Genomic DNA, 24,345 nt, shown 5'->3' with positions numbered 1-24,345 from the left:
TTTGTGGATTGCCAGACACATTGTGCTGGATGAGATGATTTTGTTATGATGACCGGACTCTCCAAAAACTCGGTGATGATCAGTGGGCAATTCAAATGAACAAAAAAAAAACTTAAGAATGAACGCTTTGGACCATCGTAGCAAGTGGCTGTTTCCCATAATGATATGATATTCACGCTGTGTAAGAAATAAGTTTTGCAATCAAGAGACACTCAATCAACGCATGCTAACTAGAATATATCTTTACCCAAATTACACAAAACGCCAGATGTTCCAATGTCACCTACGCACACAATCGTCATTTAGTTACCGGTAGCTCCGTGGAATCGCAGAGACCGAAAGGACCAAGTCACAAATACAAAGGAAACAGCAGCCAAGCCAGCAAAGATAAAGTACACCCAGCCCTGACCACCCAGCCAGGTATTCAGTGCTTTGTTGACAATGGGGAAGAACTGAGCCACAATAAAGGTCGCAACATAGTTGGCCCCGAGGCACCAGCTCTGAGTCGCGCCCACAGCCTCCTGGCCAACGAGCTCTGATGCCAGGATAAAAGGCACAGGGCCCAGACCCACGGCGAAAAAGCCGACAAAGACAATCACGGCGAACGCTGACAGGATCTTGAAGCCAAAGACAATGGAGAGAGCCAGGACAAGAGCGCTGGTGCCTTGGCCAACGACGGATGCGATGAGGCAAGTCTTTCGTCCCAGTCGATCTGGCAGTGGGGAACATGCGATGGTTGTCACCAGGTTGACTAGCGATACTAGGATACTCAAGAGAGCAGACGAAATGGGCAAAAGGTCGGCAAGGAGGGAGACGGAGTACATGATGACGGAGTTGATGCCGCAGAACTGCTGCACAAACATGATGCCCACCAGGGCAATGATGACGGGCCGAGTGCTGGGATCCTTGGCAACTTGCAGGAAGCCGATGTGGACGGGCTCGTTCTTGGCCGAGGTGGCATTGGGCGGAGGGACCTCGTCTGCGCTCTGAGCAAGAAGGCCTTCTTCCTCTCCGGAGGCAGACCCGTCGCGGCCCCAGACTTCGCTCTCCTCTCTGATATCGACGGCCACGCCGCGGATTCTCTGGAGCGTCTTCTTTGCGCCGGCGACGTCGTCGTGCGCGGCGAGCCATGCGGGACTCTCAGGGACAATCAACAGGCCAATTCCTTGTGCGGCGGCGATGAACGCTCCAATGCCCAGGTTCCACCTCCAGGCGCTGCCGTAGCTCAGGAAGAAGCCCAGCGTCTGCGTAATGAGAATGCCAACGTTGATGGAGATTTGCGTCATGAAGCCAAAGAAGCCCCGTCGATCCGGCGGGCACACTTCGCTAATGTACAGCGGCACAATGACCGTCGAAGCGCCGGCGCCGATACCAGACAGGAACCGGCCCAATGCCATGACGAAGACGCTGCTGGCGATTGTCTCGACGGTGGATCCGGCGATGAAGAGCAGCGCAGTGACGCGCATGGCGAGGAGGCGGCCGCGGCGAGAGGAGAAGGGACCGGCGGCCAGGGCGCCGATGAGGCCGCCGATGGTGAAGACGGAGGAGACGGTGGCGAAGGCGGCTTCGTCCATGGGGATGCAGTCGTCGACGGCGGCTTCGTGGACGGATGTGACGAAGCTCCTGAGGAGCAGCCGGGCTGCCGAGATGGACTTTCGGTGGCAGGTGATGACATCTTGGGGAGCGTTGAGTTCGGCCTAAGTCGATATCATATTAGCATCCGCTTCAATATGACCTGGTGAATAGATGTAGAGAGATTGCTTGAGGCTATCTGATGTTTGAGACATGAGAAGCAAGCGGTGAATGCGATGCGTAGAGAAGGAGAGGAAAGTCGAAACGCACCAAGTGGAAGCCAAACTGGAGCGACCCGAGAGTCGAGATTGCAATGAGAATGATGAGATACGCGGTAACGCCTTGACCCGCCATCTTTGCGAGTTGGGCTATGGTGGTAGCTGTGATAGCTGCCGATAGCTCGAGATGAAGCGATGATGGAAGTTGAAGCAGCTTGGCCGCTCTATATGGGCAATGATCAGCTGCAGGCAGCTTAGGAAGGGCCTATCAGGCGCTGTGCCGTAGTGGGGAGCGGGAGGGTGCCGCGTTTGGTAGTTCAGGGTCTTGAGCCACAGATTCCTGCTTCCTGTCTGTTGGCGCTCTCTATATCCATATCGGAAGATATCGAATGTTGGCATTAAGCGAAAATCACTCCTTATCAAATGGCATCTTATCAGTAGAATTGTTACTTCTCCTCTATCAAGGCGGTGTTGTGATCAATTCTGTGCAACATCAATTTCAATGTGAGCATCGTGACCATGTGTGCACTACCCTAGAATTGGCCATATCAAGCATGTGGTGATAATTGTTGGCAGAGCTAGATGGTCATGATACATTGAGTAGGTAGGTGGAGATGAAATGTAATTAGTAGTATTGTGCATTGGTAATTGACATGCGTGTTATTGTTGACTGAAAAGACTATTCTGGTATAATCTGTGCCTACTCTGTGTATGTTTCTGTAGAAGATCACATGTCATTTTCGCCTGCAAATGAATGATATACAGATAAATGTGAACGAGCGAGAAACAAAAAGATGCAGATTTCTTCACAAAGCGCCAATTTGTTGAATTGAATCATATATCTTACTGATAGGGTGTAACCATCCATCCAAGTAAGCATTTGGACCAAAATCCCCCCAAGCCACCTGAATCATCATCTCATGGTATATCCTCAGCTTCCACTCATCTAAGCACCTACACGCAAGCATTCGTCATCACAATCCCAGAAAATCAAGAAGCATCTGCTCACCCAAGTTCTTCAGCACCTTGCGCCCCCTTTTGGTGTCCTCCTCATATCGCGCCACGATGCCCGGCTCCGTGATGCCCTCGTCAACCCACTGCTTCACGGCTGGGTGGTCAAACAGCCGATCGAGATAGCTCCCTGCCTCGCCGCCCAGCTCAATGCCATACGTCTTGCACCGAGACGCAATGGGCGCGTAAAAGGCATCCGCCGCAGTGAATTCCTTGCCCGCGAGCCACGGGCCGCCAAACCTGCTGATGCCCTCGCTGAGGAGCTCCGTGAGGCGGTCAATGTCCCGCTGCAGGGCCTCGCTCCGGGGCCCGAGCTCGATGCGCAGCGCCACGTTCATGGGGCAGTCTGTGCGGATGTCGCCGAAGCCAGCGTGCATCTCGGCGGCGGCGCAGCGGGCAAAGGCACGGGCGAGCTTGTCGCTGGGCCACACGGCTGGGTAGGTCTCGGCGATGTACTCGACGATGGCGAGTGAGTCGAAGATGGCGGCTGAGGAGGCGGCGGAGTCGAAGAGGCAGGGCACCTTGGCGGAGGGCAAGAATTTAGAAAACTCGATGCGCTGGCTGGCGAGGTCGGAGCCGAAGAAGACGAGCTTTTCGTCAAAGGGGATGTTGAACGCTTTGAAGAGGACCCATGGCCGCATTGACCATGATGAGTATCGCTTGTTGCCGATGTAGAGCGTGTAAGTCATTTTGGGCGATTCGTGGCTGGTGTTTATATGACTTGTCTTTGAGGTTGAGAAGAGCAAGCTCAAGAAGATATTTCAAGTGTGAAGAGGCAGCTTATTTATGTTGAAGAACGGACAGACGAGATAGCTCTCTTGATTCACTCGCAACTCTCGATTCAAGCTCCGAATAGAAGTGTATCAAAAACAAAAGAGCCCTTAAGTTGACGAAACTAGTACAGTTTTTCAAGCCACTTCCTTTTCTGGTAGCAAACACCGAAAACGACTCATACGGTTTCTCGCCCTAGAATAGATTGAATGACATGTTTTCCTTGTCCAAAGGGCCGATACGCGTCCGATAAACAGTAGCTATGAGTCGGTTTCTTCTTCTTTGTTCCTTTCTTTCAATCGTCGTGGCCGGTCTTCGCATATTGAGACTTGTTGGCAAATAGAGTGCGAGGTGAAGATCCATTAGTAAGCCATCTGCAACCGAGGTGAGCTCGTCCTCTCATTGTTGAGAGCTAGTCTTTATAGAAGCATGTATGAGTTAGTCTTTACTCCAGCGTGATAGGTGGTAGCATTGAAATCAGCGATACTTTGTATACAGATCTGATACGCGGGCTAGATCTCTTTTAATCTTCTTTTTAGAGTTGAGGCTGCAGCCGCTTGATTACATATATTCAACCCACATGCCAGCTGACACAGCTTCCTTCCTAGCATCTGCTTCTCCGCGATTCGGACACAGACACAAGCCTCAATCTCCAAAAACTTGAGTCAGTTTGCCGCGGTTAGTTTGTTCAATCCCGTCGAACCCGCTTTGCCCGTTTTGCCCGCTTATGCCGCTCGATAAGATGGGGTTTACCTAATGAGATGCGCCTTACTCCGTACAAAGCGGTTGGTTCTTCTCTAAGAATGACGGACTTGGCCCTCCGTCAATGGGAAAGATGCTCGTTATTCTCGCTTTTGCTGGCTTGTAAGCGGCAATTGAGCGGCAATTAAATGCGGTGCTAGGCTGGCTTGGGTATAAGGAGACGCCTTACCGTCGACCACAATCAAATTGCCATTTCGGGAACGTCTTGGTCATTGCAGTTGGCCAATGGATGCTGTCCGTCTTCCGCCATTGGAAGGCCAGGCTCGTTTCTTGGATGTCTTTTAGTAATTGGCATTTCTACTGGTTTATTTCAGAATTGACCTTCTCCGGCTGGAGAAAACTGGACCCGCGGATCCCCCACAAGCTTGAGCGTCGATGCATTCATCACTTCGGAGATCGGACGGCTGTGCCCGCATCTGCATTTCCAATATCAATAGCTCGACCCCAGAAACTCTAGTTTAACACATCTTGTCGGACACATTCATGTGAAATTGTTGCTTCTCGAACACTCCTGTGCATGTGCTGGCTCCATTCCGCTCACGAAGGTGTCATGAGCGCTTCACTTATCTCGGCTTACCTGTAAGCGTCGCATTCCTCCTGATTTATCATCCTTCTCCAGGGTCGTAGCAGCGACATCGGCATAATTCTCAAGGAACAAAACTCCTGCGACGATCAGGTTCCCATCACTTGGCTCTTACTATCAATTTGCAACAAGGAACACGTTTGTTCTCTTGGAGAACTTTGTCGACTGACATCATGACACTTACACCGCCGGCAACGACAGACGCAGGATTCATCGAAGCGTCTTCAACAACAGATGACGATGCAGCCCTGGAGCAAAAGATCAACATGGCCGACGAAAAAGCACAGGAATTGCGCCCTGAGGCATCAGCCGCAGCCGCTGGATCGGTAGTAGGGCCTCCTCCCGACGGCGGCCTCTGGGCATGGCTCCAAGTTGTCGCCGGCCATCTCGTCGTCTTCAACGTCTGGGGCTATACCATCAGCTATGGCATCTTCCAGCCCTACTACGTGGAAACGCTCAACCTGGGACCCTCAGCCGTGTCTTGGATCGGAAGCATGCAGGCCTGTCTCATCTTCCTCGTGGGCACCTTTTCCGGCCGCGCCTTTGACGCCGGATATCTCAGATCCGTCCTGGCCGCGGGCCTGCTGATGCAACTGGTGGGCATCTTCACAACGAGCGTGTCGACCAAGTACTGGGAGCTGTTCCTCGCGCAAGGCCTGTGCCAGGGCATCGGTTGTGGCCTCACATTTGCGCCAACGATTGCCCATGTGTCGACGTATTTCTCCAAGAAGCGGATGCTGGCGCTGGCGAGCGCGGCTTGCGGTGGTGCCACGGGAGGCGTCATATTTCCGTTGATTGCGCAGCAGCTGATGCCCAAGATTGGGTTTGGATGGACGGTTCGAGCAATGGGGCTGGTGGTGCTGGTGGCCAGCGGGATTATCCTGTTGTTGGTGAGGCCCAGGCTGCTCCCGCGCAAGTCTGCCGCTCTGGTCGAGTGGGCGGCGTTTAAAGAGGCGACATATGTGCTGTTTGCAATCAGCATGTTTTTCACGCTCTGGGCGACCTATTTTGCGTACGACTATGTGAGTTTTCTCCCCGTTCGCCTGGTATATGATCTCGAAGTATGAGATGTTCTAACCGATTGTTGTTCCCAGGCACGCTCGTACTCCATCGACCGGCTCCATGGATCTCAGTCAATATCCTTCAACATGCTCATGATCATCAACGTGGTTGGCGTTCCGGGACGACTCATCCCCGCATACCTGGCCGATCGATACTTTGGCGCCGTCAACGTCTTCATCCCCACGATTATCGGCACGGCCATCTGTATCTTTGCCTGGGCGGGCGTCGATTCCATCAGCGGAGACTATGCCTGGGTCGCCTTCTTTGGATATTTCGGCGCCGGCGTCCAAGCACTGTTTCCTGCGACTACGGCCAGCCTGACCAAGGATCTGAGCAAGGCCGGCATACGGATCGGCATGATCTTTTCGATCATCAGCGTTGCGGCACTGACGGGTCCGCCGTTGGCAGGAAAGCTGATTGCGGTTGCGAATGGGCGTTATATTGGCTCACAGATTTGGGGAGGTGTCTGCTTGCTGATTGGAGCTGCGTTTCTAATGGCTGCGAGGTGGACGAAAGAGCGGGAACTCAGAAGCAAAGAGGACGTGGCGTCTGCATAAATCAGCTGATAAAGGTGAACAAAGATTTTAACAAAAAAAAGATGAGAAGAAGAAAAGCATAGCATTTTGTTGTTTGTTTTATATAGAGTTTCGAGTTTCGGAGATGATGTTACGAAAAGACCTCGCTACAATACCGGGGCGAGAGTAACTTAATCGTTAATAAATAGAGATACATGCATATTAGCCTGTCCCATGTTAATATGTGGTATCATAGGAAATAATATCTGTGAATGAGATAACTGAGAATTTAGATGCAGAGGATTACAGGCTTACAGTGTGCCAAGAACTGGTGTAGAGCATGCTGGAGCTGCCCCGCCATCTATCTGAAAAATCTCCAGCTGTATCAAGCCTCAACTTCCCCCCATCAAAAACCGTCTACAGCTGTAGCACCAGGACAATGTCGGCAGCGCCTTGGATCTGCCGCAGCTGCTTCAGAGCTCTGCGACGGTCCCACCAGCTGCAGATTGTCCGATTCTCCTCCAACGGTGCGCCGCAATCGCAAATCGCAAACTCTCCCTCTCTAGCTGACCGTTGAACGCTCAAAGACGCCTCCACATCACTGGCACCGAGCCTCCTCCGTCGCGCCCAGTCGCTCTCCGCAGAACACGATGACCTGCAAAAGAGCCTCAACAGCTCCTTCGACGCCGGCAAAGCCAAGCGCGCGGGCGAACTGGGCCGCGTAGCCTCTGCGCTGCGGGCCTGGGAAAAGGCCCAGTCGTCAATCACGGAGCTTGCATCCATGGCGGAGGATCCAGAGCAGGACCCGGACTTGGCGTCGATTGCGCGGGATGAATTAGAGGGGGAACGAGCGAAGTTGGATCTCTTGGGGAGGAGGCTTACGGAGAGTCTTACGCCTAGACATGCCTTTGCCGATCTGCCCTGCATGGTTGAATTTCGACCTGGACCGGGCGGTCTCGAAGGCAGATACTTCACCGATACACTGTTCAAGATGTACAAGGCAATGTGTGCGCGGCGAGGCTACCGCGCCAACGTGCTCAAGTACGAAATGGCCGAGGCTGCGGGCGACCAGTCCTCGTCGTCCGGCGAGCAGCCCGTCCAGGAAGCCATTCTCGAGATCCAGGATCCGGGCGCATACGACATTTTCCGCGGCGAGGCGGGAATGCACCGCGTGCAGCGCATTCCGAGCACGGAGAGCAAAGGCCGGGTGCACACGAGCGCGGTGGCCGTGTGGGTGCTGCCTTCATTTCCCGAGGGTGGCACTGGCGGCGACAACGTGGACGTCGATGACCCGGAGAGCGACTTTTACGTCAACCCTTCAGAGGTGAAAATTGAGACGATGCGGGCTAGGGGTGCTGGCGGCCAGCATGTCAACAAGACCGAGTCGGCCATTCGCATGACGCATATCCCTACCGGCACCGTCGTCTCCATGCAAGACCACCGCTCGCAGCAGCGCAACCGCGAAGATGCATGGAAGGTGCTCCGTTCTCGCATTGCCACGCAGCGCGCGGAACAGCGCGAGGAAGAGGCTGCCAAGCTCCGGAGCAGCGTGTTGTCACAGGCGCAGATCACGCGAGGCGACAAGATACGCACGTATAATTACAACCAGGACAGATGTACGGATCACAGGGCTGGGCTGGATGTGCATAACTTGCCGAGTGTGTTGGAGGGAGGGGAGACGCTGGATAGAGTGATGGAGGCTGCGAGGGAGTGGTTGGTGGGAAAGGAGGTTGAGCTGTTGGTCTTGGAGGAAGAGGCCAAGGCGAAGAAATGAGCGATGAGTGTACGATGATGAGTTTGGAACTGTATCATGTACGTCTGTTCTATATAGATAGACCTTGTATAATATTCCCAGATACATATATGTGGATGTATAGATGCCTGTTCCCAAGAAGAGATGGAATAGCGGCATATGTATTTATATTTCTCAGTATATAAATGCCAATTGATGGCGGCAATTCGCAGCTTTTGTTTTGAGCCATCTACCAATTATTAGGTACTCCGTCTGTATATAATTATCTCCGCTTGATTGTAATATTCCGAGTAGATACATTCGTGTTTCCACCAATTATTCCAAGGTTCTTCTGTCCGCCGTAACTCCAGATAATTGAACCGCCTTCCAAATCGCCACAAATAAGAAACCCGCTTCTCGGGCCCGGTATAGCCATCGTAATTCCAATATCATACAACAGAAAGGAAGCAAGACTGCAGAAAAATGCAATCGCAAATTATCATCATAAAATAGAAGGCACGCCGTCGCTTGCAATATAAGACCACTTCACATTAACCCTCCCAGCACAACCTTGCCTATGCCCGCCATTTCAGACTTGACATGCATCCTGCTGTGGTCTTCAAAATCTTTGACCACGCCCTGCACAATGATTTTGCGAATCTTGGAGTCCGCCTTTGTAAACAGCTCGGCCACTGGCGCCGTGCACTCCCTCGGCGACGGCACCAGCGCCAGAAACTTTGTGTAGCAGTCGATGAGCACATCGCACAGCGTCGCAAACGTCTCGAAAAAGTCTGGGTCAAACGGCAGCGACGGCGTCAGCAGGTACGTGTACTCCTCGCCGGGGAGCAGGTCGGACTCCGAGGCCGCAAAGTTCATGACCGCCGGGGCCGGGCCGCCGTTTGTCGAGCCGGCGGCGGGCGATTGGTGGCCAGAGGCGGACGAGTCGTCAAAGGTGACGTCGGCGGATGTCGAGCGCCGGGTCTTCATGCCAGGGCGGCGGAACATGTTGGGCAGGCGGGCGCGGCTGAGGGCGGCGTTGGAGGAGTCGCCGTGGAGCTGCTGGAAGGAGTCGAACTCGGCGAGCAGGGCGTTGAGGCAGCGCAGGAACTCGAGCGGCGTGGACGAGTAGAGATCGTGAATGGTGGGGATGGAGAGGCCGAGGAGGAGGTAGTTTGTGGCCTTGCGGGAGAGCTTACGGGGGTCGAAGCTGGGCATTCGGGAGAGGTCGGGCTTGTCGAAGAGGTATGTGTTGAACCAGTAGACGCGGCCTTCGTGGCTATGATGATGTTAGCTGTTTGTCACCCGTGTCAAGAGTACAGGGGAAAGGGGGTGGTCTCACGCTTTCCGCAGGTAGTCCAGCGTCGACATGCGCTTCTGAGCCAATTCTGTAATCTGGTGATGCAACACCTGCGTCTCGCCCTGCGCCAGCGCCCACATGGTGCTGGTCATGCCCGGGCGGCCCTCGATGGGCGTTGCAGGCGTCATGGCCGTCATGGCCGAGCCGCGGGGGATCATGGTGTTTGCCAGCTCTGCGGCCGAGGCGCCTTCAGCGGCGTCTCTGTCTCTGTCTCTGTCCTTGTCCTTGGCCACAATCTTGGCCGCCGCGGCGAGGGCGTAGTCGGGCAGAGGCGGCGCAGAGGCGTTGGTGACGCCGTTGCCGTTGGACGAGGGCGTGGCGGTCCCGCTGGCGTTGCTGTTGTTGGCGCGGCGTCGCGAGCCGGGCAGCGAGGCCTTGAGCGACGAAAAGGACGCCTTGCGCTCCTTGCTGCTGGAGCGCACCACGGACAGCTGCTGGTCGGGGCGGTCGTGACGGTCGCGGTCTCGGTCGCGATCTCGGCCTCGTTCGCGGGTGGGCAGGTTGAGCGATGCTGGACTGAAGAGCGCGCCCGCGGCGGCGTTTGACGGCGCCATGCTGCTTTTAACGTTAACGGCTGGCACAGGCACAGGCACCACCGCTAATGATCCTTGGGATCAGATCAGGGCGATAAGCGGCGCTTAATTTTGGCTGCTGTTTTGGTGTTAGCGAAGATCATGCCGGTGGCGTTGCTCCAATCTGCGGTTGGCTGGCTGCTAAATACGTCCGCAGCGTCTTGGTGCCATCAATTGAATGCAGTCCAATTGATCTCTTGCAGAGCACAAAACACCAGCTTCAAGGCAATCACTTACTCGCTGGGAGATATTCCCCCTTTTGGCCGCCTTGCTGGTATATTCTCTCTTTCTTTCTCTCGTTGCCGTCGCGTGTTCCGTGTCAGTTCATGCCACCAACCGTCGTGTCGATCTCAAGCACGATAAATGGCATTTGGCGGTAGAGGAGACGTTGGCCTTTTGACATGCCCAGCCTTTGGTGCCAGAGTCGCATTCTCTCTGTGATATTGCCTATCTGGGCTGTGATGTGACGGAGGAAGCGTCCATGCGCGCTGGCAAGGGAAAAGCGTTGTTCCGGATTCAAGTACAAGCCAGCAGTTTCATCTCAACTCATCTCATTTCAAAACGGCCAAGGACGTTACAATGCAGATACTACGCGAGTAATTGATACTATTACGTTGTTCACCATGCGGAAGGAAGTGCACTGGTTTTGTTTTGAGGAAAATACATGCATCTCAACAAACTTGGTATCACTGACAATTACAGCCGGCCGTCCTCATAGGGCAAAACAACAACCATCGCCATCATTCCGCCGCTACACGGCCTTGTCGGCGGCAACATGAACCTCCTGCTCAACGTGCTCCAGCTCGACGCCCTTGTGAAGCACATGCTCCACGTCCGCCTGGCGCTGGTCCTCGCTGACGAGGCCAAACAGCACGTCCATGTCCTCCAGCGTGCGGCCCTTGGTCTCCTTGATGAACAAGATGACAAAGGCGCACATTCCGATGCAGAAGCATCCAAACATGATGAACGTGCGCCAGCCAATGTGGTTGACGGCTGCGGGAGTGATTTCGGTGATGACAAAGTTGAACAGCCACTGCGTTGCGGCGGCGAGACCGACGCCGTATTCACGTAGACGGGTAGGGAAGATCTGTGTATCAGTCAGCAGGTGGTATTTCGAACAGTTTGCAAGAACCGCTTCTTACCTCGGAAACATAGACCCAGGGCGTGGGCCCCCATGACGCCGAATATCCAATCACGTATAGATAGATCATGACAACCATGGCAATGGACGCCGAGGAAACAGTGTTGCTGTTCTTGTCCGGCGGATGGGTTGCGAGGACCGCGCCGATGATGAACATCATGATGGACATCCAGATGGCACCGGCGATGAGACTCTTCTTGCGACCCAGTCGATCAATGCCGAGGATCAGGAACAGGCCTGTGGCAACCACCTTGACGGTGCCGTACACGCCAGTTGCGAACAGCGACGAGTTTGTGCTGCTGACGCCGACTGTCTCAAAGATCTCGGGGGCATAGTATCCGATACTGTTGGTTCCGGAAAACTGCTGCCAGAACATGATTCCAAAAGCCAGTGCGAAGCGGTTCCAGTTGCCCTTCTTCAAGCACTCCTTCCAGGTAACACCCTCTGTAAGGGCCATCTCTTCCTCGATTGAGGCTCGAATCTCTGCCATCTCCTTGAGCACTTCAGGGCTGTCTGGAGTCTCGTTGCGAATGTAGGCCAGAGATCGCAGAGCCTCCTCATGGCGAGACTTCTTCATCAGCCAACGAGGCGACTCCTTGAGGAAGAAGAGGCCGCAGAGCATGAGACCGCCCGGCACCAGCTGGAGACCGACAGGGATACGCCATTGTTTAGTACTTTGTTTTATATGAAGGGCCACGCCATAGTCGAGCCAGTAGGCGAATGTGCTTCCGATGACGAGGAACTCCTGGAACAGACCGGCGACACGGCCTCGAGTGGCTGGCGGGCAGTTTTCGCTGACAAACACGGGGGTGATGGAGCTCATGCCTCCGACGCCGAAGCCGGCAACGACACGGCCGCCGTAGATTTGGCCAATCGAGTGTGAAGCGCTTGTCTGGATGGCTGCGCCGGCGAGGAAGATTGTCGTGAAGAGCATCAGGGCATAGCGGCGGCCGAAGCGTTCGTTGATGAATGCGGCGGTGATGGCGCCGAAGAAGCAGCCGGCTGTGAGGAGAGAGACGACATTGGATGCGATGTGGGCGTTTTCGGATGAAGAGAAGCCGCTGGAGTCGGTGGGCAGGCCAAAGTCTTCTTTGAAGCTCTTGAGGGCGAGCACGCTGCCCATGACACCCGTATCATAGCCTAGGAGCAGGTCATAAATCAGCAGTGCTCATCTTGTGAAACCTTGAGGTTGGCTGAGAGAAAGGATAAAATAAAACAGTCTGTGAACAGACGAGAGAATACGTACCGAAGAGCAGTGAGCCCAGGTAGGCCACCGATGTGAGCACATAGACTCGATAATTCTTGAAGAACTGCATTCTGGCGACTGTGGTGCAGCTTCCCAGCAACAACAAGAAGAAAGTCCTCTACGAGCTGGAGGGGGTCTGGTCCCCTTCATATATACACAGGCACGGCCGAGCACATGATTGGAACATCTGTTCCAATTCTTGCATTCCTCGCTCTCATCGGGAAGTGAGTTGCACCATCCTTAAGCAGCCTGGTCATGCTATTGCTATATTGGAGTGGCACACTAACTTGACGTAGCTGTACATCCGTTGGCGGGATAAAGGTGGATATACCACGAGCAGGGCCCTTTCTCTGTGTCTCCATCCACAAAGAAGTACTTTTCACATTCTTTTTGACCTGATAGTTACTGGCCTTCTCCAACCCCCATGATAACCCCATACTGGCACTCGGACAGATTCTGGGGTTCTGGGGCAAGACTTTGTGGAGGAGCACAGATTGGGCGCGGCGCCTGTGTTTCCGCACCAACAAATCAGGAAAACCCAGCTAAGCGATCCAATCCCGAGCAAACTCCCCGCATGGGGAGCAGAGTCCCCGCACGCCACGGCCAAGACTCAAGATGGAGCAAAAGCGCCTCGCTCAGAACCACCCCGAGCTAACAAGTTCGCTGGGAAGCTTGCCGAGATGCGGGTGGGGTTGAGATGGTTTTACCCGCCAATAAGAGCAGAGCAGAGCAGGTACTCTTATGTTACTAATGATTTCTATTTGTAAATCATTGTTGTGCCGGCTATTGAATGAGGTGAGGAGAATTTTCAGAGACTCTCTGTAGGGGTAAAGAGACTGGTTGGTTGTTGAACGCATGAGAACAAACACACGGCTGGGAAGCATCTCGGTCACAAGGCGACATCTCCGAAAGCTTGGGGCACTCCCTGTGGCCAGTCAGCTTCCATTCTATGACCGGGGTGGGCATCCAACGCTACGCGGGCACATGCCAAACCGCCGCATAAGCAATCTAGTTGCGCAAGGGCAAGCCTTCTCATAGGCCGGTTGTGGACGGTTGTGGACGGCTACATGTGCATCATTGAAATTAACTAACTTCAATAATGCTTGACTTAATGCTGCACCTCGGGGATATTGCCCCGAGTTACACGTACTTTCCATCAGCCACAGACTCCTCGACTTTTGAAAATGCTGTAGAAGCTCGCAACTCGGTGAGAACACGGGGTGGTTGAAGCGGATTCATGGAAAATTTGGCCCCGCAGTTCTAGCTGAGCTTGGGGTTTATTGCGTAGAAGCTATTGGAGAACTCTTCGTGGGAAGTATATTATCTGTAGATTTCCTCTAATCATAGGTATTAGCAGGCTTTTGGAAACTCGTCTCTATGTTCAGTGCTGTGCTCGATGACACAAACCGTTTCCTGGCCCCACACGCCCTCTTATACTAGCTGTTGACTCTTGGGAGACCAGCTTCCGCGTGCGCAGAGCCATCTTGGGATTACCAACTCAACACCTTTATTTGAAGCTCCGTGCGTGTTAGGGTCAGCTGGTATCTCAATTCTCCAAACGGAGATTGTCTGAGTGTTGTCTGTGAAGCAGAAATTGCTGTTAGGGTGTAGGCGGTTTGTATAACAAGAACACACTTGGTCTTGGATGAGTATTACAAAGGCGAAGCTGCTTTGTCACCTCGACATAGAAGTAAAGAGGGTGCTGAATAATGTCTCCCTATATATAGCATGAGGTCTACTTGCAGCATCTATTGGATAGAGGTACTCACATAAAAAGGTGCCCTTGCAAATATGGTAATGTTCCTACCACGTGCAGAACTATTCTAGCTGAATTATAGCTGTCTAGCCACGTGCTACTCTCTCAGGAAACCTTTTCTGTTTTATTTGATTTGTCTTGATCATACATTATAAGTCTGAGTCGAAAGTTGGATGAGCTTTTTGAACCTAGAGCCGAACAGTAGTGGTTAACACGACTACCCAAAAAAGCGTTAACCATCTCGCTCCCAAGAGATACACGACATTTGATACATGGGTAATTAGCTTTGAAGCAAGTTGATTAGGATTGCATAATGCATCAGAGCCGCAAATAGGCAGTGGCTACTGTACAAGAAATGAACAGGGCGGCTGGTTGTTTAGCCCTGATGAAGATGAGCTGCTCTTAGTACATCTTTTTGCCTAACACACGTAGCGAAAAAGAACATATTAAGGCCCAAAGTGTTCCAAATAGATGTGGATTGTATGAAAATGAAGTTGTAAATGAAACTTAATTTGAAATGCTATCCGATGCATAAATCTAATGTGGACCCCATCTATACGGGTGCATACGCTAAATGTTACTATATATACAAAACAACTATAAAGACAAATCGTCTACTGTGGCTTCAGGCCTTCTGCCATGGCCAGTAATAGGCCAACTGCCTTGTGAGCGGATGACTGAGTCTTCTTCTTGCCGGCAGCTGTGGTAGAAGCCGGCTTAGAAGACGAGGTAGAAGAGGGCTCGGCGAAAAGGAGCGGTGGCCGGGCCGGAACGAAAAAGGCACATCCTCCCTTGCCCCCCCATATTGCGTCGGCGACATTTCCCCATTTGGCTTCTGGGCTGATGAGCGACGCAGGAGTGTAGAAGATCCGGCAGTCCGCGGGCTGATAGATGAAGTGCGTAGGCGTCTGGTCGTCGAAGGGGGCAAATGCGTTTCTGTAGTTGACACTTCCCGAAGTGAGTCTGATTGGGAACTGGTCCAAGGTCAAGGGGATATGGTCCTTGAAGGCGTCCAATTCCTTTGACGTGAAGAGCGGCTTCTTGGCATCCGTGGCGTTCTGGACAACCTGAGTCGTGAATTCGTAAATGCTGGAAAGAGTTGACAGTTCCTGAACCTGAGCTCCCTTGACGCCTCCGATTCCCTGCATTGGGCCGGCTTGTGGGCGACCGCCGTTTGCAACAACTCGCACGCCATAGGGAATCATGTGGTTGATAAAGATGGTGCAAGTGGAAGAACATTGGCCGTCGGTAAGCTGGCGGAAGGTGTTAGCAGATTATAAAAGAAATTAAAGAAAGAAATGAAGAATATGAATATATACTTACAATAATGATATCCTCGGGATTATAGGGCGGTTCCGTACCGTTGAGCACTCCTCCTTTGCCGAAGATGTTGATGGGGGCGTCTGTCGCGTTGCCAAAGAGGAAGTTATTCTCGGCCGAGATTGCCGTTGAGGGGACGTCAAGCACATCAAAAGGACCCAAGAAATCGCTGTCACTATCGAAGCCTGTCTTCTGGTCTGGTTGAACCAAGTTTGAGATGAGGAAACCAGCTCCCCGAAAGTTTTCAATGGTCTCCGGATCCTTTGAGCGGCTGGCAGTGTCAAAAATAAATTGCGTTTCGGGGACAGAACGGATTCGAGTCGCCGAGAAGATGGTCATGTTGGGGAAGAAGATGCTAAGAAGCGCAAAGCCTGAGTCGACAGTGCCGCCGGGGTTGTTGGTGACGTCGACGATAATCTTGGACTTGCCAGCAGCGACAGCCTTGTTCACAAATGACTGTGCCTGGATGGCAAAGTTTCGGGTCTCGTCGTCTGGAATGCCCTCGCCCGACGTTTCAAAACTTGACACGGTCATGATAGCAACGTCTTTGAGGCTTGTTTCTTCTGAAAAGTATCCCACCATCACGTTGAAGGGGTCTTTGACAACTGGCTTGGGATAACCGCTCGGTGCCGGAAGCTCTTTCGCGTCTGCCTGTCTCTTGGAGACCTTTGTCGTGTTTCCGCCTCGCTTGAGCTTTTTGCTTGATGAATCGGTAGTAGCAGGCAGGGGAGCGCAGACTGCATCCCACAGCTCGTCGCCAGTGGTGGAAGTAAAGTTTCCAATAGTGCTTGCTGCGATGAGCGGTATTGATTCCAGGGTCCCGTTGGCGTATGTCAGGTTGAATTCATGGACGCCTGGGAATGCCCCGTAGTTGGCAAAACCCGAGTTGGTTTCACTGCCTGCAAGGCCAATAGGTACGTTTGATAACATCAAGTTGTATCGGGCATCGGGATCTTGCAAGCCCTGGAAGCTGGAGAGTTGTTCGACATAGGCCTCTGCGCCAACTCCATTAATCAACGCGACGGGGGACACGTGATTGTTGCCCCTTGCTAGAAGCCTACCATCATCTATTTGCCGAATGTTGTTAGAGAAATCTCCAGTATAGCTAAAATGGGAAAAAGAAAGAAGACATATACGCACTCAAAGTGTATAGCCTAGGCATGGCTACACCATCAGTAGAAAGCGATACCAATGAAGTGGTAATCCCAAACCCAATGGCGAATGAACAAGGGGAAATAGCAAGATGGCCATCGTTGGCAGAGCTGATGAGTTGGGATAGGTCTCGATCAAAGTCGTACTGGGATTTGTAAAGGTTCGCCGCTGCTCGACTGCGAATTGTCGATAGGCCACCAACGAGATCGACCGTTGCAGACAGAGAGCCGGGGGGTGGATCTGGGCTCTGTTAGGAATATATAACAACATAACAAGTAACATGAAACATACTTCTGAGAATCTCGATAGTAGACTGCCATTGCAAGTATTTGCTATACTCATCGATAAAGCTCACTGCGAGATCGGATTTGAATGGAATCGACTCGAGGCAAGCAAGTCCAAGCTGGCTGGAGAAGATTGGTGCTATGCTGTGTTAGAGCTGGTATATCACGCTGTCAAAAGGACACAGAAACTCACTGCCTCCTGCAGCTAGTTTTGCAATCTGGGCACAGGGCTCAGCAGGCTTGGAAGTGCTGACTGAGGCTGTTGCAGCGCTTGCCACTGCCGCGAGGGCCGCGACAGCGGAAAGTCGTGATATCCTGGGAGACATCACTTGTAAAAGCTGAAGAGAAAAAAAAAATGAAAAGACCAAACGCTCTACCAAACAAGTAAAACGATGCAATAATGAGAATGAAGGATATCAATGGAGCACAGCGATAGCCTTTCTATAGTTGTGGCTGCTGTTGACTCTCAGATATTTATCTCGACAACGTCTTCACTACAAGCTAATATAAGCGGCTCTAACGGAGCTACGATTCTTTTTTTAGCGCGACATGTTTTCCCCAAAGAGCTCCATGGGGCTGTACCGACTAAGTCGAGGCGTGATGATCGTTACAGCCCACCAGCCACCCCTGAGCTGACAGCGACCCGCCAGCTCAGCCCAACGTTCGAGCTAGGGCACAACACAAGACCAAGCGCTAGGTTAGAGCCGCAGAGGTTGTCAGGAATAGGATCACTAGTCGTGATAGCGGTAGTCGTGAATAGAATATGAAAGCAGCACGGCGTGAATCTTCACATGTCATGACCCTTCTTGCTCTTCACCACTGACTGGAGTTACCACTACCTATTTGATCTGAGATATGTGTCCTAGCAATCCAACAAGCAGGAACTCCAGGCGGCATGGCCTTCATCACTATTAAAACTAATAAAGCTCGACTGTTCTGGACTGAAGCTTCTTCAAAGCGTGATAGACTTTCCTCAAAGGAGTTATAAAAGTCGAGATAATGCTGTGAGTATCACGATCCACCCCTGAGCTGACGGCGTCTCGCCAGCGCAGCCCAACCTCACAATGTGCGGTGAATTCCGGCGACTTGGGCCATTGCGTAGGACTTCAAAACACGCTTAAATCTGTTTTTGAATCTGGGATCGACTGTAATTTCAGCTAGTGATTACTCTTGTGGGGGTTACAACCTTTTTCCCTACTCGGCAGACAAGGCTGCATGGAATCTTTTCGGTTAGCTCCGTTCAAGAGCAACTCCTGTGCTACTAGTTGCGAGGAAATAACATGGATTTACTACTTATTATCTGGCAGTGGTTGTAGCTACAAAGCAACTAGTATTCAGATGCGTGTGTGATTAGGGTCTCGACGCATAATGGAGGGACAGGTTGAGCATCCTTTGGGATGAATACCTAGATCTCGCTAGGCGTACAAATACCACAAAAGGCTAGCAAGAAAAGAGGACGCTATCTAGTGGGAAATGCAGTAGTGCGTTTGCTAGCTCACAACAATGGATCCTATCTCACGACCTTGAACCTCTTTCGGATATAGAATGCGGCTCACGTACAGCCGAGAGAAGCGAGGGGCGAGGGCAAGAAGCGCACGGCCCTGAAAAGATGCATGGATGCTACACTATCTGCCATATGACTATTCAGTGCGTCTTCAACCATCTGTTCAGGATGTATATATTTGGAAGAGATTACTATAATGTGACACGGCTGAAGCAATGTCGAGAATTGCAACCCAAGCTGTATCCCTCTACGGAGCACAGTCGTTTTGCTTGCTTGCGCATTGATGTTGTATATGATTATTAATATTTGCCCATAAGTCGATATTTGCCCACCACAACCAAGCTGATCCTGGTCGGCATTGTAAGGCACTTGTAACTCCAGCCTATCTTTGCCGCTTTCATGGCCTTTGAACGCCGGATATAGGCGTCTCCAAAGCCAGCACAGCAACTATCGCCAGTTAGTCCAATAGAAGATGCTAACGCGTTACTCCATACCTGGGCGGTCTGCTAGCGACTATGCTTATCCTAATTTTCTCGTCGTGTCATAGGATTCTTCACGCTCCACTTGTCAGATGGTTTGATGCCGGCGTGGCTTAGCTCATGATGACCGGCCCGCTTTCTAGGCTGATTCTAATTTTATACCCAAGGTTGCCAAATAGGATTCAGCTCTGCATTGGCGTCAAACGGATGGTGGCGGGTTCATTTATTCTAGTATTATGGCGCCCTTCGCTGCAGAAATATTTGCATCATTATCATACCTATACCCTTACTCTATTCGCGTCTCGTCATTTGGCGGTTTCTGTTAGACTGACATACAATCGGAGGAGAAAAGTTCACTCTCAAAGTTAACGGTTTTCTTTGTCTTTCATTCATTCAGTGTATCGCCATCTTCGACAATGGGCAGAGCGGGCCGCGTTGCGTGTATTGGGTTGCCATACCTATTCACAATAGGCTCATTGGTAGCCCTCATATTTGCGGGCATTGGTTCAACTGATGAGGACTCTTCTACACTAAACAAGATTTACTTTATGAGAGTGAGTTTCGGTGCTTCAGGGAGATGCCGCATGAACCAAAGTTTGCTAACCAACATCACAGGCTGATCTTTCAAATGTCACTGCGGCTGAAGCAAGTAATTTTGGAGACCGGCTACTGAATCTTACATCGAATGCTATGAACAATGCCACGGAAGAGCTTGCCGCAGCTATCGAAGAGGCCGAGAAGGCGTCTGAACTACGAGACTTTTACGACGTTGGCTTGTTCGGCTACTGCGAGGGAGAAAAGAAGGGCAGCACCTTTGACGTGGACTTTTGCAGCAAGCCCGTGGGAAGCTTCTGGTTCAACCCGCTTGTTGTCTGGCACTTGAATGTCAGCGGCGTTCACGATTTGTTCCCCTCGCACCTCCAGTCCAATTTGAAGACGTATCAGAAGGTTTCTCACTGGATGTTTGTTGCGTATGTGCTTGCGTTTGCTACCCTTGTTGTGCAACTGCTGGTGGGCATTTCGGCCATTTTCAGTCGTATTGGCAGCATCTTTACAACCATCGTGTCTGCGGTACGTCCAGATCCATCATACTCCTACAACCTTCTTACCACTAACACCCCAACCTCACAGGTCGCGACCGGCTTCCTCATCGCTGCAAACATCACGTCAACAGTTCTCTTTGCCACGCTCGTTGGCGTATTCAACTCGTCGCTGAAGGAATATGGCGTAAAGTCCAGCTTGGGCGCCAACGCTTTTGCCGCATCGTGGCTCGCTCTCGCACTGTCTCTGGTCAGCACATTCTTCTGGCTCTTCAGCTCATGCTGCTGCTCGGGCCGCACCGAAGCTCGACGCTCTCCCGTCCAGGGCAGCTACGAAAAGGTCGATTTTGGAAATGGCGGCGCAGCCTCTCATCACGGCCATACTTCCGCACCCGCGCCTACTTTTACAAACACCAACACTGCGTACGAACCCTATCGCCATCAAGGCTGACGGCCGCAATCTTTGCGCGTTGCAGAAATTACACAATGTATATATAGAATATATCCCTTTGTTTTAGAATAGAGTTGCCGTTGATCCGGATTTGAAACTGCAGCGTTAGTCCCGGTGGCAAGGTTTACTCAAGTTGCCCACCCTGTTCTATACTCCGGCGCCGGGTACATGTTGATGTTAGAGATTTTATACTCGATTATATCCCAAATAAACCTCTACTTATTTCAGTTCACGCATATATGATACTACCATTCTCGATTCCTAGAGGAAATTGGCTTCTGCCTTTGATTGGACATCCTATAGGGGTAATACTAGCCACGCCTCGCAGGGAGAACAAGCGCAAGCCCACATGAGTTACAAGAATACTGTGCACTGATATTCTGATCGAGTATTATATCAGGCAGCTAGTACTTTACCGTATGCCAGTGTGAAATCATTGACTCGTAGCACATATAACCCTCGAGTTTTAGTAGAGTCTTGAATGACTTCTTTGAGATCCATCATGGTACTGTGTAATGATGCAATTCGGCTCAGCCCTACGAGGATTCCGATTGCAATACGACCCCGTTAACACGGTGGGTACAGCCAGCTACATGTAAAGAAAGGAAACTAGAGAGGTCCCTTGCTCGTATCGTATTCATAAACCGCTTCTTGGCGGTTACAGTGGGGTTTATGAACTAGAGGACGAACAAATTATGCATATTTGGACTTGCGAGAAGTAATATTCTGGTAATGTCTCTATCAAATAGATTTGCGCATGCGACACATTTATCGCCTCCTCCCGTCTAATTAGTCGCATATCCTTTTAAAGACAAAATCTAAAATCAATTTCATGGCAGACTGAGCAAAAGATCCCTCAGCTTGGCAAAGTTGGGAGTGCCAAGACCTGTAATCGGATCCCAGCCTTCAACGGCCGGAAATCCATCGGTACCGCATCCAGGATTCACTCCCTCAGTGATATCATCAAAAACTTCCGGATGGCTGTACAGCACAGGGTTGAGGAAACCAACTGATCCCTTTCCACTCTTAATTCTCTCGCCGTTGATGAGCGTAATCATGGCACCGAACAGCGGGCTTGCAGCTGAAGTACCACTGAAGGCATTGAAGCCGCCTGCGAGGCCGGTGATGAAGTTCTGAGATGAGACGGCCAAGTCGGGAAATCCCCGCACTTGTTGCGTGTTGTTGTAAATAGAAGAGTTGTATCCGGGATCGTGGCTGGCATAGTATTCCGCGACAGCATTTGTTTGGTAGGAAGGTAGTGCAAAGATGTTGCTGAAACCACCGCCAGATCCGAAATCAGTCGCCGCGACCTGCTTGTCGGTGACACTGCCATTCTCAGGCAACGCGCTGCCTCCAACTGAAGTAATCCAAGGACAAGTTCCGGGCCACACTGCAGCATGGTTAGTGATTTAGAAATACCAAAGCAACATCTGTACACATGTACATACTTGGATTGAATCGACCGTAATCGGCACCTGGAGGTGTCCATGCACCGTTTGGAAGAAGGCATCTGCCGGTGAGGCCTGACACGCCGGTATCTCCAGACGAAAATAAGACAGTCACTCCCATCAGCGCAAGCTTCATATACTCATTGCATTCGCGAGTTCTGTAGGAGATTGGGCGGTCGTTCTCATTGCTACCATAAGAGACGGAAATGACTTTGGTGGCATTGTACTTTCCGCAATCAGGCTGGCCAAGATATTCTCCCGAGAGCTCGCCGTCATGAGGGTAGATTGCATCCCAGTCATGGTCATCGCCGCCTTCATATGTGCAATAGGCGCCATCGATAGCATCGAGGAAATTGTTGTTAGTCGCTGGTTGGACAGGATCGTTGTCGCCAACTTGGTAGAGCGTAACTGGCTGGGGGTGAACAAGACCAATTGCGTAACAAAGGTCAAGATTTGACTCTCCGCGAGTATCTACTGAAGAGTCATTCGAAAAGTAGCCACCATCGATGCCGTCAATGATGGGTCCGGTGTTATTCGGAACATTGGAGGCGTATGTGGCATAAAAGACGTTTAGATCATCTTGATTGAAGCTTTGCGGAGCAAATTCCACGATGCCGTAGCTGTTGCCTTCAACAGCCTCGCCCGAGTCCGGTAAGCCATATCTGTAATTTGTTAGGAGAGTATTCGACTTCAACAGGAATTAAGTCAATAGTCTTACATTGCTCGTAAACAAGCAGGTGTTGTTGTCCCACTGCAGTTGGCGAGAGAACTGGGGTGCGGCACAGACTCGAGAACCCGAAACTTGGGATTGAATGTATCTCGGCGGCTAAGCCCACGGCTGTTTGCTGGAAGACCTCTGGTCTCAAATTGAATTGTCGGCATAATCAAGTCAATGTTAGGCTGGATATCCTCCGGAACGCTGTACGATTCGCAGGCAACCACTTCCACACCTTCTTCCTCGTTTCTATAGGTATAGTAAGTTGTGTCGAGTAGCTTCTCGGCAACGGCTACTGTCGTGTTGAACTTGAGCCAGTTTCGACCGGCAGTTGGCTTAATGCGATTGCTATTGATTCCGCCTTGTCGTAGCCACTGCATAGTCTCAGATATGACCTCTTGCGGTGCGGCGAATAGGTCAACGACTTGTTGTGCGGTAAGATATTTGCCATATTTCTCAGACTTGGGGTGAGAAATCTGGTTAGCGAGATCTTCGGCATGCTCAAGATTGCTCTGCTTAAGGCCAATACGGAGTTCAATCGCTGTATCAGAAACTGCACGGCCGACTTTTGTCCATTCGGGAGGGACTTGGTCTCTCTTCTCATGCACCACCGACCCTCCCTGGGCGAGTGAAGTTAGGCCAATGGCCACCGCGGTAGATAGCTTCATTGTATCAGAGTATGATGGTACTGCTTGAGAGCAGGCATTGAAACACAGCGGCGTAACGCTTATTTATATTGATGCCATCGTTATACACACCGCAACACGACCCGGATTTGTTGCTGTGCATGGAAATCTCGTATTTAAAGGTGGATTATATCGAAAACAGCATTTGAACATGGGCCTGTAATTGCTGATTATAGATAGGGCAACTCGTATATCCTTAGCATGGGTCGGCAAACAGGGTTGCTATTCGTGCGATTTGGCGAATAGTATGACTAGCATGATACTACTATTGCCCAGCAGAGCGGCATGCCAAGAGCAGCTCCATTTGCGTCTTTTGAATCAAAGGTGAGCAGCGGCAGGGTTTTCATGGCTGCCAGGGTATTTTTCACGAAGAGTTTCAGTGGCTCGATACTCATATATGATTACTATTCGCTGAAATAATTTCTCCGGCGGCAATTGATGAGATGAGGTAACCAAGCCCGCTGCAGCATTCACCTTATCAAACATAATTCAGTTCCATAGCGCCAAAATGGGTTCCAATGCTTCATATTTGTACAATACACTGTAACCCTTACTGTTACCGGTGAACAAAATTTGCTGGGGTCGTTTAGCTTAATATTTAACATAAACTGCCGGAAGAACTACTCCGCTTATTACAAGCCTACACATTGTAAGCAGCTTCTGTCTTCTGGCACGTGCGCTTTGTGTCTTAAAAAGAAGCCATACTGTAATCTCGTCCAAAACTGTTGTGCCGGAAATCAGCGAGGTAATACTCTTCTCTACATCAAGTACTGGGCCCGATTATACCACCGGCGTTTGGAGAACTTTACAAGCAGTTTAGGCTCAGTTAAAAGATTTTAAAGGCTACGAGATGAGTTTTGCTAAATGTATTTTCGATTCTTGAAGGTATGGCCGTTGGCATAGATCTCAAGATACCGCGCCTTTATCTTATGGAGTGCGATGACGTGTGAGACAGAGCTACACAGTCG

At 51.3% G+C, this 24,345-nt stretch overlaps 7 protein-coding genes across 7 annotated transcripts; 2 read left to right on the top strand and 5 right to left on the bottom strand.

Moving 5' to 3' along the window:
• Positions 1-302: 302 nt before the first annotated feature.
• Positions 303-1,926, bottom strand: TGAM01_v206897 (hypothetical protein; the record flags this gene model as incomplete). The annotated part of the gene is made up of 2 exons (XM_018804345.1): positions 303-1,697; positions 1,843-1,926. 2 exons carry the CDS (start codon positions 1,924-1,926, stop codon positions 303-305), a joined length of 1,479 nt encoding a protein of 492 aa, XP_018662460.1.
• An 838-nt stretch (positions 1,927-2,764) lies between these two features.
• Positions 2,765-3,490, bottom strand: TGAM01_v206896 (glutathione S-transferase; the record flags this gene model as incomplete). The annotated part of the gene is made up of 1 exon (XM_018804346.1): positions 2,765-3,490. One exon carries the CDS (start codon positions 3,488-3,490, stop codon positions 2,765-2,767), a length of 726 nt encoding a protein of 241 aa, XP_018662461.1.
• A 1,600-nt stretch (positions 3,491-5,090) lies between these two features.
• On the top strand, positions 5,091-6,536 carry TGAM01_v206895 (hypothetical protein; the record flags this gene model as incomplete). The annotated part of the gene is made up of 2 exons (XM_018804347.1): positions 5,091-5,939; positions 6,012-6,536. 2 exons carry the CDS (start codon positions 5,091-5,093, stop codon positions 6,534-6,536), a joined length of 1,374 nt encoding a protein of 457 aa, XP_018662462.1.
• A 2,236-nt stretch (positions 6,537-8,772) lies between these two features.
• Positions 8,773-10,137, bottom strand: TGAM01_v206894 (hypothetical protein; the record flags this gene model as incomplete). The annotated part of the gene is made up of 2 exons (XM_018804348.1): positions 8,773-9,502; positions 9,566-10,137. 2 exons carry the CDS (start codon positions 10,135-10,137, stop codon positions 8,773-8,775), a joined length of 1,302 nt encoding a protein of 433 aa, XP_018662463.1.
• Positions 10,138-14,912: 4,775 nt separating this feature from the next.
• On the bottom strand, positions 14,913-17,380 carry TGAM01_v206893 (hypothetical protein; the record flags this gene model as incomplete). Its single annotated transcript, XM_018804350.1, has 5 exons — positions 14,913-15,551; positions 15,622-16,685; positions 16,759-17,010; positions 17,062-17,193; positions 17,248-17,380. 5 exons carry the CDS (start codon positions 17,378-17,380, stop codon positions 14,913-14,915), a joined length of 2,220 nt encoding a protein of 739 aa, XP_018662465.1.
• Positions 17,381-19,453: 2,073 nt separating this feature from the next.
• TGAM01_v206892 (hypothetical protein) lies at positions 19,454-20,528 on the top strand (the record flags this gene model as incomplete). The annotated part of the gene is made up of 3 exons (XM_018804351.1): positions 19,454-19,591; positions 19,653-20,108; positions 20,169-20,528. 3 exons carry the CDS (start codon positions 19,454-19,456, stop codon positions 20,526-20,528), a joined length of 954 nt encoding a protein of 317 aa, XP_018662466.1.
• An 830-nt stretch (positions 20,529-21,358) lies between these two features.
• On the bottom strand, positions 21,359-23,359 carry TGAM01_v206891 (Pro-kumamolisin; the record flags this gene model as incomplete). Its single annotated transcript, XM_018804352.1, has 3 exons — positions 21,359-21,918; positions 21,977-22,638; positions 22,695-23,359. The coding sequence occupies 3 exons, from the start codon at positions 23,357-23,359 to the stop codon at positions 21,359-21,361; spliced, it is 1,887 nt and encodes a 628-aa protein (XP_018662467.1).
• Positions 23,360-24,345: the final 986 nt, after the last annotated feature.

The sequence above is a fragment of the Trichoderma gamsii genome, assembly GCF_001481775.2.
Source record: "Trichoderma gamsii strain T6085 chromosome Unknown Scaffold_24.2, whole genome shotgun sequence".
Lineage (NCBI taxonomy): Eukaryota > Fungi > Ascomycota > Sordariomycetes > Hypocreales > Hypocreaceae > Trichoderma > Trichoderma gamsii.
The sequence above is the reverse complement of the archived record's forward strand: the minus strand, read 5'-3'. Positions and strand labels throughout refer to the sequence as shown.